Here is a 12,834-nt window from a genome sequence, read left to right on the forward strand (position 1 = left end):
ATTAGTAACTCGATAGTAAAGCACTTAGCTCTTAACTAATTTCTTTGTTCTCCTCCCTACCCCCATCTGCGCACCTCCCTTCCCCGTCCCCTCCCCTGCGCTTTTCCACAATCTATCTATGCAGAGATCACCATCTAGGAGTAAACCTAAATTTCTTCTAATCTTAAAATTGCATTGATTGAAGACAGAACATAGATTTAGTTACATTTTGGGGGATGTGCTGTGGAAAAACATTATATATTAACTATACGCCGGGTCTTCTTAAGACCCGCCCCTGAAGAAACATTAAAATGGGTGGAGTAGGGAAGGGAGGGAGGAGGCGGAGAGGGGATGTGCGTTTCAGGATACAGGAAATACGGTAAGCGCGAAAACCAGAGGAAGCTCTGTGCCTGGAAGGGACCCGCCGCCATCTCAGGTCTCGGCCTCGCCGGGCCCACTGGAGAGAGCTGACGCCCAGTCCTATAATCCTTATGGGGGACCAACCTTGTGCCTCCGGGAGATCCACGCTCCCTCCTGGAAACACGCGGGAAACCAGGCCTCCAAAAAAGCGCTGCCTCCTAGCACCACGGTGGGATTATCCGGAAGGAACTCCTAACGGAGGTAGTAACCCTCTCCCCTCCGCACCTTCTCCTGCATCACCCGGACTGAAGTCGCACCCTCCTCCTCCGGAGAAGTAGTAGAATATACTTCTCACATCGCAAACCAGGTCAGATTTTTTTTTCTTTCTCATCTTGGACATTCAGGCTCCCTGCAACTTAATTATGCAATTTCCCAGATCTCTTTCCTCTTTTTTCTATTCTTATCACGATTTCAAAATTGAAAAACAAAAATGGAGGCATTAAATAGCGCTTCACAAAATATGGTTGGATGAAATTATGGATATTGACGTTAAGTAATATATTTTTAATATATTAGTTAATATATTAAATGTGATAATTGTGGTTACATTTTTAAGAAATAGGTTTAAATCTTTTGATATGCTTAAAAGTAATTCAGTGGGGACGAAATGGGGATTTCAAATAAAATGTTCATGAGTTGATCATAATTGAGTGATATATACATGGAGATTCATTATACTGTTCTCACTACTTTTGTGTATATTTGAAAGTTTTCCATTAAAAAATCCTTGATTCAAGATCAACGATGTAGGGAAGGCCTCATTCCTATGCTAGCAAGCCTAATTCCTGTGCTTTCAGAGGGTATTCTAAAGTGAGTCTCAGGAATGTGTGTTTCTCTGTGAGTGGCAGGAAAATTAGTAAATAAAAAAATAAAAAAGTTACAATGTGGTAAGTCAAACCCAAGTGCCATAATGTTTGCTTGTCCAGGGTATGCAGGGATCACTCAGGATGGATAAAGTCATTCTGCCTGATAGTAATCATGACCCATCAAAAAGGAAAGGGGAACTTTGGGTGGGCCTTAAAGGGTGAATGACATCTGTCTTGTGGAAGGGTAGAGATTGGTTTTCAGGCCTGGTGTTTACAGGACAAAAGCTCCAAAGCAGGCTACCATGAAAAACTTGAGTATAACTGAATCTTGGAGAAGGACTTGGAGGTGCACGGAACTTAAATGTTATGCTTAGGATATGTAGTTTAATCTGAAAGCAATTGTAACCATTGAATATTTTCAATCAAGTGATGTATTTTAGGAGTCCAGTTTTTACTATGATAGTAAAAAACAGACTTCTATTTAGATGACCTTCTAGAATGCAAAAAAAGAAGACCAAATCTGACCCAAGCCTCATAGATCCTTAAAATCCAAGGAAACAGGGCATCCTTTCTTCATTCATGCAATAAACCTCTATGGAGCCCCTGCAAAGGACTAGGCATTGTGCTGGGAGCTGTAGGAAATGGATGAGTCTATGCTCTTAATTTGCAATAGACCTCTTTTAATATTATCCATAGTGTTTTACAGGAATATATAAGAGAAATGGGAGCATAGTGGAGCATAAGGACTTGAGGAAGCTAGGGGAAAGAGATGGACAATAACAGAGGAAATCATTTTATCTTATTTTTACTATTTTTCAGTCTCAGAGGGATTGGAGAATGACTCCATTTCCTTGGTATATTCATAAAATGGTTCACCCAGTGAGGACAATTAAGATTATGGACACTGCTGCCCTGCTTTTTCTGATGTCCTGCACCAGGTAATTGTGTTTTTTAAAGTAATATATTTACTGAAACTTAATAAGGGAGGAAGAGGAATAAGAGTTGTAAAAAAAGCCAAACAAAAAGTAAAGCTAGCACCAAATGGTAAAATTGAAACTATTTTCTACATTATATGAAACCATATATATCATATGATAATAATGTAATTTATAGGCTGCTTTGTTAGGTTCACTCCTAATTACCTTATAGTTTTTGTTGTTACTGTGAAATGCATCATTTAAACCACACTTTCTGATTTTTGCTCATAAAAGGGAACATGATTATTATTTTTACATATTGATTTTATGTGCTACAGTCTTTCTGAATTGTTTGTTCTGATAACATATAGATTTCCTTGGATTATCTATTAATTATTTTGTGAATAATGTCAGTTTCTTGTCCTATATTTATATTTTAGCTTCTCTTACCTGCCAGCTAGGATCTTCAGTACAATGAAAACAGTAGCAGTGATAGAGCATTTTCTTCTCTTGCTTTTGAATTTACAAGGGAATTCTACAAATGTTTCACCACTTTTAGATTTCTCTCTTCAGAATAAGGAAGTTCATTGCTATTTTTAGTATGCTGAGACTCTTTAATTATGAATAAATATGGAGTTTTTCTCCATTATTCTGAGACTGTAATAATGCAATAAATTACAATAATCAATTTTCTAATACATTTCCTGATTTTGGTTTCAGCATCCTCATGGCTGAATATTTTATTTTTAAAATTTTTGCTTTAATCTTTATTATTTTCTTTACTTGCTTTATGTTTTGTCTTTTTCTAATTTATATTTTGGACCTTTAGCCTAGTAATTATCAAGTGCCTTTTCTAAAATAAGAATTTATGACTATAAATCTTCCATTACATATGACTTTAAAAGAATTTCACAGATTTCTATGTGTAGTATTTTATTGTCATTAGATTGTAATTTCTCTTAAGATTTCTTTTTTGATTCATGGGCTTAATTTACAAATCAGATTGTGATTTGGGTGGGCCTTAAAGGGTGAGTGACATCTGTCTTGTGGAAGGGTAGAGATTGGTTTTCAGGCCTGGTGTTTACAAGACAAAAGCTCCAAAGCAGGCTACCATGAAAAACTTGAGTATAACTGAATCTTGGAGAAGGACTTGGAGGTGCACGGAACTTAAATGTTATGCTTAGGGTATGTAGTTTAATCTGAAAGCAATAGTAACCATTGAATATTTTCTTATTTTCATCTTCTTTTCTGCTTTAAAATGTTTTTTTAATCTTCCTGATTAAAAAAAGCAAAATATACATGAGCTGCTCATTCCAAAAGATTTGGGCCATGTAAAATATTTCTTCTATTAAATACATATAAATGTATGTACATGCTAGTGAATGATGAAATTTTTCCTGATAGTTATATTTGAGTCTTTAAAATTTTTATTTTGTCTTTTTTTCTGTTTTGTTCTTTTTCTTTCATCTCAAGTTTTTGTTTAAATTCCTGTTAGTTAACATATAGTAAAACATTAGTTTCAGGAGAAGAATTTAGTGATTCATCACTTGCATATAATACCCATTGCTCATCACAAGTGCCCTTCTTAATACCCATCACCCATTTAGCCCATATCCACCCACCTCCCTCCATCAACCTTCAGATTGTAAGAGTCTCTAATGCTTTGCTTCTTTCTTTCTTTTTTATCCCTCCCTTCCTATATGTTCTTCTTTTTTGTTTCTTAAATTCCACATACGAGTGAAATCAAGTGGAATTTGTCTTTCTCTGACTGACATATCACTTTGCATAATAGACTCTAGCTCCATCTATATTGTTACAAAAGGCAAGATTTCATTTTTGATAGCTGAGTAATATTCCATTATATGTATACACATCACATCTTCTTTATCCATTCATGCATATCCATTCATGGACATTTGGGCTCATCACAGTTCTTTTGGTCTTGATTTCATTGAGTTCTGCTCGAATTTTAATGAACTCTCTTCTTCTGCTGGGTGTGGGGTCCATTTGCTGTTTTTTCTCTAGCTCCGTTAGGTGTAAGGTTAGCTTTTGTATTTGAGTTCTTTCCAGTTTTTGAATGGATGCTTGTATTGCGATGTATTTCCCCCTCAGGACTGCTTTTGCTGCATCCCAAAGATTTTGAACGGTTGTATCTTCATTCTGATTAGTTTCCATGAATCTTTTTAATTCTTCCTTAATTTCCTGGTTGACCCTTTCATCTTTTAGCAGGATGGTCCTTAACCTCCACGTGTTTGAGGCCCTTCCAAACTTCTTGTTGTAATTTAGTTCTTTTTTTTTTTAAAGATTTTATTTATTTATTCATGATAGTCACACAGAGAGAGAGAAAGAGGCAGAGACACAGGCAGAGGGAGAAGCAGGCTCCATGCAGGGAGCCCGACGTGGGATTCGATCCCGGGTCTCCAGGATTGCGCCCTGGGCCAAAGGCAGGAGCCAAACCGCTGCGCCACCCAGGGATCCCTGTAATTTAGTTCTAATTTCAAGGCATTATGGTCTGAGAATATACAGGGTATCGGGATATAAGATATCCCGATCTTTTGGTATCAGTTCAGACCCGATTTGTGACCCAGTATGTGGTCTATTCTGGAGAAAGTTCCATGTGCACTTGAGAAGAATGTATATTCAGTTGAGTTTGGATGTAAAGTTCTGTAGGTATCTGTGATGACCCGATTTGTGACCCAGTATGCGGTCTATTCTGGAGAAAGTTCCATGTGCACTTGAGAAGAATGTATATTCAGTTGAGTTTGGATGTAAAGTTCTGTAGATATCTGTGAAATCCATCTGGTCCAGTGTATCATTTAAAGCTCTTGTTTCTTTGGAGATGTGCTTAGAAGACCTATCGAGGGTAGAAAGAGCTAGATTGAAGTCACCAAGTATAAGTGTATTATTGTCAAAGTATTTCTTCAGTTTGGTTATTAATTGGTTTAAATACTTGGCAGCTCCCACATTTGGGGCATATATATTGAGGATTGTTAATTCCTCTTGTTGGATAGATCCTTTAAGTATGAGATAGTGTCCCTCTTCATCTCTCACTGTAGTCTTCGGGGTAAATTTTAGTTTATCTGATATAAGGATGGCTACCCCTGCTGTCTTTTGAGGACCATTTGAATGGTAAATGGTTCTCCAACCTTTTATTTTCAGGTTGTAGGTGTCCTTCTGTCTAAAACGAGTCTCCTGTAGACAGCAAATAGATGGGTCCTGTTTTTTTATCCAGTCTGAAACCCTGTGCCTTTTGATGGGGTCATTAAGCCCGTTCACGTTCAGAGTTACTATTGACTGAACGAGTTTAGTGTCATCATGATATCTATTCAGTCCTTGTTTTTGTGGATTGTTCCACTGAACTTCTTCTTAAAGGGGAATTTTAAGAGTCCCCCTTAAAATTTCTTGCAGAGCTGGTTTGGAGGTCACATATTCTTTCAGTTCCTGCCTGTCTTGGAAGCTCTTTATCTTTCCTTGCATTTTGAATGAGAGCCTTGCTGGATAAAGTATTTTTGGTTGCATGTTCTTCTTATTTAGTACCCTGAATATATCCTGCCAGCCCTTTCTGGTCTGCCAGGTCTCTGTGGAGAGGTCTGCTGTTACCCTAATACTCCTCCCCATAAATGTCAGGGACTTTTTGTCTCTTGCTGCTTTAAGGATCTTCTCTTTATCTTTGGAATTTGCAAGCTTAACTATTAAATGTGGAGGTGTTGAACGGTTTTTATTGATTTTAGGGGGGGATCTCTCTATTTCCTGGATCTGAATGCCTGTTTCCCTTCCCCAATGAGGAAAGTTTTCAGCTATGATTTGCTCAAATACATATTCTGGCCCTCTGTCCCTTTCGGCGCCTTTGGGAACCCCAATTAAACGTAGGTTTTTCTTCCTCAGGCTCTCGTTTATTTCCCTTAATCTGTCTTCATGGTCTTAATTGTCTCTTTTTTCTTCAGTTTCCCTCTTTGCCATCAACTTGTCTTCTATGTCACTCACTCGTTCTTCCATCTCATTAACCCTCGTCGTTAGGACTTCTAGTTTGGATTGCATCTCATTGAATTGATTTTTAATTTCTGCCTGATTGAATCTAAATTCTGCAGTCATGAAGTCTCTTGAGTCCTTTATGCGTTTTTCTAGAGCCATCAGTAGCTGTATAATAGTGCTTCTGAATTGGCTTTCTGACATTGAATTGTAATCCACATTTTGTAACTCTGTGGGAGAGAGGAGTGTTTCTGATTCTTTCTTTTGAGGTGAGGTTTTCCTTCTAGTCATTTTGGTCAGTACAGAGTGGCCAAAAACAAGTTGTATTGGGAAAAGGGGAAAAAGAGAGAGAGAGAAGGAAAGAAAAGAGAAAAAGGAAAAAGAGAACGAAGAAAAAAAGGAAAAGAGAAGAAAAAGAGAAAGAGAAAGAAAGGTGAAAAAAAGGGGTGGGGGAAGCAATCAGAAATCATAAAGAAGGAAAAACAAAAAAAGAAAAAAACAAAAACCATGGGGAATCTCTTCTGATTCTGTATATTTTAAGTCCCTTCACTTCCCCTGGAACTGGTCCTTCTAGCTGGTCTTCTGGGGGAGGGGCCTGCTGTGCTGTTTTTCAGGTGTTAGCAGTTGGGGGAGCTGCTCTGCCCCCTGCCTGGTGCAGGTCTCAGTGGGGTTTGTTTATGCCTGAGGCCTCAGAAGGAACAGCCACAATGTCTATGGGAGCTCTGGAAACCTGGATTCAGCCCCCGCAGTAACTTCGGGGCTCTCTGTCTGCAGGGCCTGGCAGCTCCAGGGCGGGGCCGCTGATCTGCTCAGTTCGGGGCAAGAGCGTCCTTGCTGTCCTGGGCCCTCCCGGCCTCTGCCTGTTCCGGGGGGAGGCCGAATCCTGGGCTGTGCCACGGCGCCCTGTGCTGCGGAGCCTGCGCTGTTGGATTCGCGCTCCGGGCCGTGCAGCCACCTCCGCGGAGCCGCCGCCTAAGCCCCTCGGAGCTGCTACCGGAGCCGCATAGCCCCCTCCGCGCGGAGCCTCTTCCTTTGCAGGAGTCGCTGCCGCCGAGCTGCTCCCGCCCGCGTAGCTCCCTCCGCGGAGCTGCTCTGGGTCCTGCCGTGCGTGCTGCAGCCCTTAGGGAGCTCGGTGCACTCTCCTGTGCACGCTGCAGGTGCCTGTTAGTGTCCCAGGGAGCCCGAGGGCATCCCCGCCCTCCTGGGTCCTGCTCTAACTCCCTGCGGGCGCCTTTCTGCCCGGGAAGGTTGGTGCAGCTCCTGCTTCTCCGGGACGGACGGGGCTCTCCTGTCCTGGGGACACTCGCCCCGGCCTCAGCCCGGCCCCTCTCGGGGCCCCTCCCCCTTGGAGGCCTTTTGTTTCTTTTTTTCTTTTTTCCCCCCGTCTTTCTACCTTAATAGAAGCGTGAACTGTTCTCACTGTAGCATTCCAGCTGGTCTCTCTTTAAACCTCAGGCTGAATTCGTAGATTTTCAGGATGATTTGAAGGTTATGTAGGTAATTTGTTGGGGACAGGTGATTTGGGGACCCTACTCTTCCGCCATCTTGCCCCTCCTTCCATGTTTGCTTTTTTCATTCTCTATTTCTTTTTCTCTCTCTCAAACCCCTTCTTCCTCTCTCTTCTCTTTTTTCCTTACTCCTCCCCCATCAGTTCTTACCTCTACCTTCCCTTCTTCCCCTGCCCTTCTCCCTCTTCCTCTCTCAGAGCTATTTAAGAGTTCCTAGCAGATACCATATTCATTTACTGGGAAATACTTAAGTACCTGTAAATACTTCAGTGTGTATTTCCTCAGAAAGATGTGTTTCTCTTATATAATCTCCCATATGTGTCAAAATAGATACTTTACATTATTCCAATTTTTGTTTCATAAATGTTTATTGTCAAGATTATGCACTTATAATTAATGAAAAAGGGATGTTTTTGGAAGAACATATAATCCAAGTGGACAATGCAAGCTATATTATAGTTCTTTTTTGTCTAGGTTTATTGAAATATATTTGGCATGTAATGTTGCAGGTTTACAGTATACAATAAGATGGTTTGCTATACCTATATATTAAAAAATAATTACCACAGTAAGTTTTCACACAGTTATCTCACACAGTTACCAATTTTTTCTCTGTGGTGAGAACTTTTTTTTAATTATTTTTTTAGAGAGAGATCACGCAAGCGGGAGGGGCAGAGAGAGAGGGAGAAAATTTTAAGCGGGCTCCATGCTCAGCACAGAGCCCAGTGCAGGGGCTCAGTCTCACGACCCTGAGATCATGACCTGAGCCGAACTCAAGAGTTGGACACATAACCGACTGAGGCAACCAGGTGACCCCTGTGTGGTGAGAACAATCTATCTATTCTCAGCAGCTATTAACTATACGATATTATATTGTTAATTATAGTCATTATGCTATAGTGTTAACTATGTTGGAAATACACTGTAACTATATTGTATACATATATTTATATATTTATATAATTATATTATTAGCTAAAGTATAATGTACATTGTGTTATTAATGTATTAGATACAAGGAACTTATTGATGTTACAGTTGAAACTTTATACCTTTTGGCCACTTTCACCAATTTCTCCTATCCTTCAACTTCTGGAAATTACCAACATACTCTTTGTATTTATGAGTTTATTTTCCTTTTAGGAAGATTCCATGTATAAGTGAGATCATACATTGTTTTTTTCTGACTTAGTTCACTTAGTATACTGTCCTCAAGTTTTATCCACTGTGCTGGTACTGACAGGATTTCTTTTTCTTTTTTTTCCTATATTTTTTTATTGAAGTTCCATTTGCCAACATATAGCATAACACCCAGTGCTCAACCCTCAAGTTCCTCCCTTAGTGCCTGTCCCACAGTCAACCCATCCACCGCCTGCCTCCCTTCCATCACCCCTTGTTCGTTTCCCAGAGTTAGGTGTCTCTCATGTTCTGTCACCCTCGTATTTCCCACTCATTTTCTCTTTCGCCTTTATTCACTTTCACTATTTTTTATATTCCTCAAATGAATGAGACCATATAATGTTTGTCTTTCTCCAATTGACTTACTTCATTCAACATAATACCTTCCAGTTCTATCCACATTGAAGTAAATAGTGGGTATTCATCGTTCGTAATGGCTGAGTAATATTCCATTGTATACATATACCACATCTTCTTTATTCATTCATCTTTCGATGGACACGGAGGCTCCTTCCATAGCTTGGCTATTTTGGACATTGTTGCTATAAACATTGGGGTGCAGGTGTCCTGCTGTTTCATTGCATCTGTTTTTTGGGGTAAATCCCCAGCAGTGCAATTGCTGGGTCATAGGGCAGTTCAATTTTTAACTGTTTGAGGAACCTCCACACAGTTTTCCAGAGTGGCAGGACCAGTTCATATTCCCACCAACAGTGCAAGAGGGTTCCCCTTTCTCAATATCCTCTCCAACATTTGTTGTTTCCTGTCTTGTTAATTTTCCCCATTCTCACTGGTGTGTGGTGGTATATCATTGTGGTTTCGATTTGTATTTCCCTGAAGGCAAGTGATGCGGGGCATTTTCTCATGTGCTTGTTGGCCATGTCTATGTCTTCCTCTGAAATTTCTGTTCATGGCTTTTGCCCGCTTCATGATTAGATTGCTTGTTTCTATGCTCTTGAGTTTAATAAGTTCTTTATGAATCTTGGATACTAGCCCTTTATCTGATATGTCATATGCAAATAACTTCTCCTATTCTGTAGGTTGTCTTTTAGTTTGGTTGACTGTTTCTTTGGCTGTGCAGAAGCTTTTTATCTTAATGAAATCCCAGTAGTTCCTTTTTGCTTCTATTTCCCGTGCCTTCTTAGATGTATCTTGCAAGAAGTTGCAGCCAAGTTCAAAGAGGGTGTTGCCTGTATTCTCCTCTAGGATTTTGATGGATTCTTGTCTCACATTTCGATCTTTCATCCATTTTGAATTTCTCTTTGTGTCTGGTGTAAGACAATGATCTAGTTTCATTCTTCTGCATGTGGATGGCCAATTTTCCCAGCACCATTTACGGAAGAGACTGTCCTTTTTCCAGTGGATAGTCTTTCCTGCATGGTCAAATATTAGTTGACCATAGAGTTGAGAGCCCATTTCTGGGTTCTCTATTCTGTTCCATTGATCTATGTGTCTTTTTTTGTGCCAGTATCACGCTGTTTTGATGATCACAGCTTTGGAGTAGAACTTGAAATCCGGTATTGTGATGCCCCTGGCTGTGGTTTTGTTTTTTAATATTCCCCTGGCTATTCAGGGTCTTTTCTGATTCCACACAAATCTTTAGATGGTTTGTTCTAACTCTTAAGAAAGTCCATTGTTTTGATAGGATTGCATTAAATATGTAAATTGCCTTGGATAGCATTGACATTTTCACAATATTAATTCTGCCAATCCATGAGCATGGAATATTTTTCCATCTCTTTGTATTTTCCTCTATTTCTTTCAGAAGTGTTCTGTAGTTTTTAGGGTATAGATCCTTTACCTCTTTGGTTAGGCTTATTCCCAGGCATCTTATGCTTTTGGGTGTAATTGTAAATGGGATTGATTCCTTAATTTCTCTTTCTTCAGTCTCATAGTTAGTGTATAGAAATGCTACTGATTTTTGGTCATTAATTTTGTATTCTGCCACACTGCTGAATTGCTGTATGAATTCTAGCCATTTTGGGGTGGATTTTTTTGTTTTCTATATACGGTATCATGTCATTTGTGAAGAGGGAGAGTTTGACTTACCTTTGCCATTTTGAATGCTTTTTATTTCTTTTTGTTGCCTTATTGCTGAGGCTAGGACTTCTAGTACTGTGTTGAATAGCAGTGGTGAGAGTGGACATCCATGTCGTGTTCCTAATCTTAGGGGAAAGGCTCCCAGTGTTTCCCCATTGAGAATGATATTTGCTGTGGGCTTTTCGTAGATGGCTTTTAAGATACTGAGGCATGTTCCCTCTATCCTTGCACTCTGAAGAGTTTTGATCAAGAATGGATGCTGTCTTTTGTTAAATGCTTTCTCTGCATCAATTGAGAGGATGATATAGTTCTTGTTTTTTCCCTTGTTGATATAATCAATCTCATTGTTTGCTATACAAGTGTTGAACCAGCCTTGCATCCTGGAGATAAATCCCACGTGATCATGCTGAATCATCTTCTTAATATACTGTTGGATCCTATTGGCTAGTATCTTGTTGAGAATTTTTGCATCTGTGTTCATCAGGGGTATTGGTCTATAATTTTCCTTTTTGGTGTGGTCTTTGTCTAGTTTTGGAATTAAGGTGATGCTTGTCTCATGAAATGGGTTTGGAAGTATTCCATCCCTTCCTATCTTTCGGAACAACTTTAGTAGCATAGGTATTGTTTCTTCTTTAAACATTTGATAGAATTCCCCCGGGAAGCCATCCAGCCCTAGACTTTTGTGTCTTGGGAGGTTTTTGATGACTGCTTCAATTCTCCTTGGTTATTGGGCTGAATATTGGTTATTGGGTTATTGGGCTGTATCTAATACGTCATTTGCAAATATCGTCTCCCATTCTGTAGATTGTCTTGTAGTTTTGTTGACTGTATCCTTTGCTGTGCAAAAGCTTCTTATCTTGATGAAGTCCAAGTAGTTCATTTTTGCTTTTGTTTCTTTTGCCTTTGTGGATGTATCTTGCAAGAAGTTACTGTGGCCATGTTCAAAAAGGGTGTTGCCTGTGTTCTCCTCTAGGAGTTTGAGGGACTCTTGTCTCACATTTAGATCTCTAATCCATTTTGAGTTTATCTTTGTGTATGGTGCAAGAGAGTGGTCTAGTTTCATTCTTCTGCATGTGGATGTCCAATTTTCCCAGCACCATTTATTGAAGAGACTGTCTTTCTTCCAATGGATAGTCTCTCCTCCTTTATTGAATATTAGTTGACCATAAAGTTGATGGTCAATTTCATAAAGTGGGGTCCACCCACAATACCATTTACATTAACAGTCTCAAAAATGAAATACTTAGGGCAGCCCAGGTGGCTCAGCGGTTTAGCACCACCTTCGGCCCAGGGCCTGATCCTGGAGACCCGACATCGAGTCCCACATCTCTATTCTGTTCCATTGATCTATGTGTGTTTTTGTGCCAGTACCACACTGTCTTGATGACTAGAGTTTTGCAGTACAACCTGAAATCTGGCATTGTGATGCCCGCAGCTATGGTTTTCTTTTTTAAAATTCCCCTGGCTATTCGGGGTCTTTTCTGATTCCAAACAAATCTTTAAATAATTTGTTCCAACTCTCTGAAGAAAGTCCATGGTATTTCGATAGAGATCGCATTAAACGTGTAAATTGCCCTGGGTAACATTGACATTTTCACAATATTAATTATTCCAATCCATGAGCATGGAATATTTTTCCATCAATTTGTGTCTTCCTCAATTTCTTTCAGAAGTGTTCTATAGTTTTTAGGGTATAGATCCTTTACCTCTTTGGTTAGGTTTATTCCTAGATATCTTATGCTTTTGGGTACAATTGTAAATGGGAATATTTCCTTAATTTCTCTTTCGTCAGTCTCATTTTTAGCGTAGAGACATGCGACTGACTTCTGGGCATTGATTTTGTATCTTGCCACACTGCCAAGTTGCTGTATGAGTTCTACAATCTTGGGGTGGAGTCATTTGGGTTTTCTATGTAGAGTATCATGTCATTTGTGAAGAGGGAGACTTTGACTTATCCTTTGCCAATTTGAATGCCTTTTATTTCTTTGGTTTCCTGATTGCTGAGGCTAGGACTTCTAG

At 39.6% G+C, this 12,834-nt stretch overlaps 1 protein-coding gene across 2 annotated transcripts in view; it reads left to right on the plus strand.

The window, feature by feature from the left end:
- Positions 1-359: 359 nt before the first annotated feature.
- Positions 360-12,834, plus strand: part of NBDY (negative regulator of P-body association) — a 66,960-nt gene continuing 54,485 nt past the window's right edge. Inside the window, exons 1-3 of one of the 2 annotated variants that reach the window (XM_041740693.1) lie at positions 360-706; positions 2,025-2,143; positions 8,247-9,090. In XM_041740693.1, the coding sequence (XP_041596627.1) occupies positions 471-677 (207 nt within the window). In that variant the 5' untranslated portion in view covers positions 360-470 and the 3' untranslated portion in view covers positions 678-706; positions 2,025-2,143; positions 8,247-9,090. Of the gene's footprint in view, positions 707-2,024; positions 2,144-8,246; positions 9,091-12,834 lie in introns of those variants that run through there. The other variant, XM_041740691.1, reaches the window with a different exon arrangement.

The sequence above is a fragment of the Vulpes lagopus genome, chromosome X (genome assembly GCF_018345385.1).
Source record: "Vulpes lagopus strain Blue_001 chromosome X, ASM1834538v1, whole genome shotgun sequence".
Classification (NCBI taxonomy): Eukaryota; Metazoa; Chordata; class Mammalia; order Carnivora; family Canidae; genus Vulpes; species Vulpes lagopus.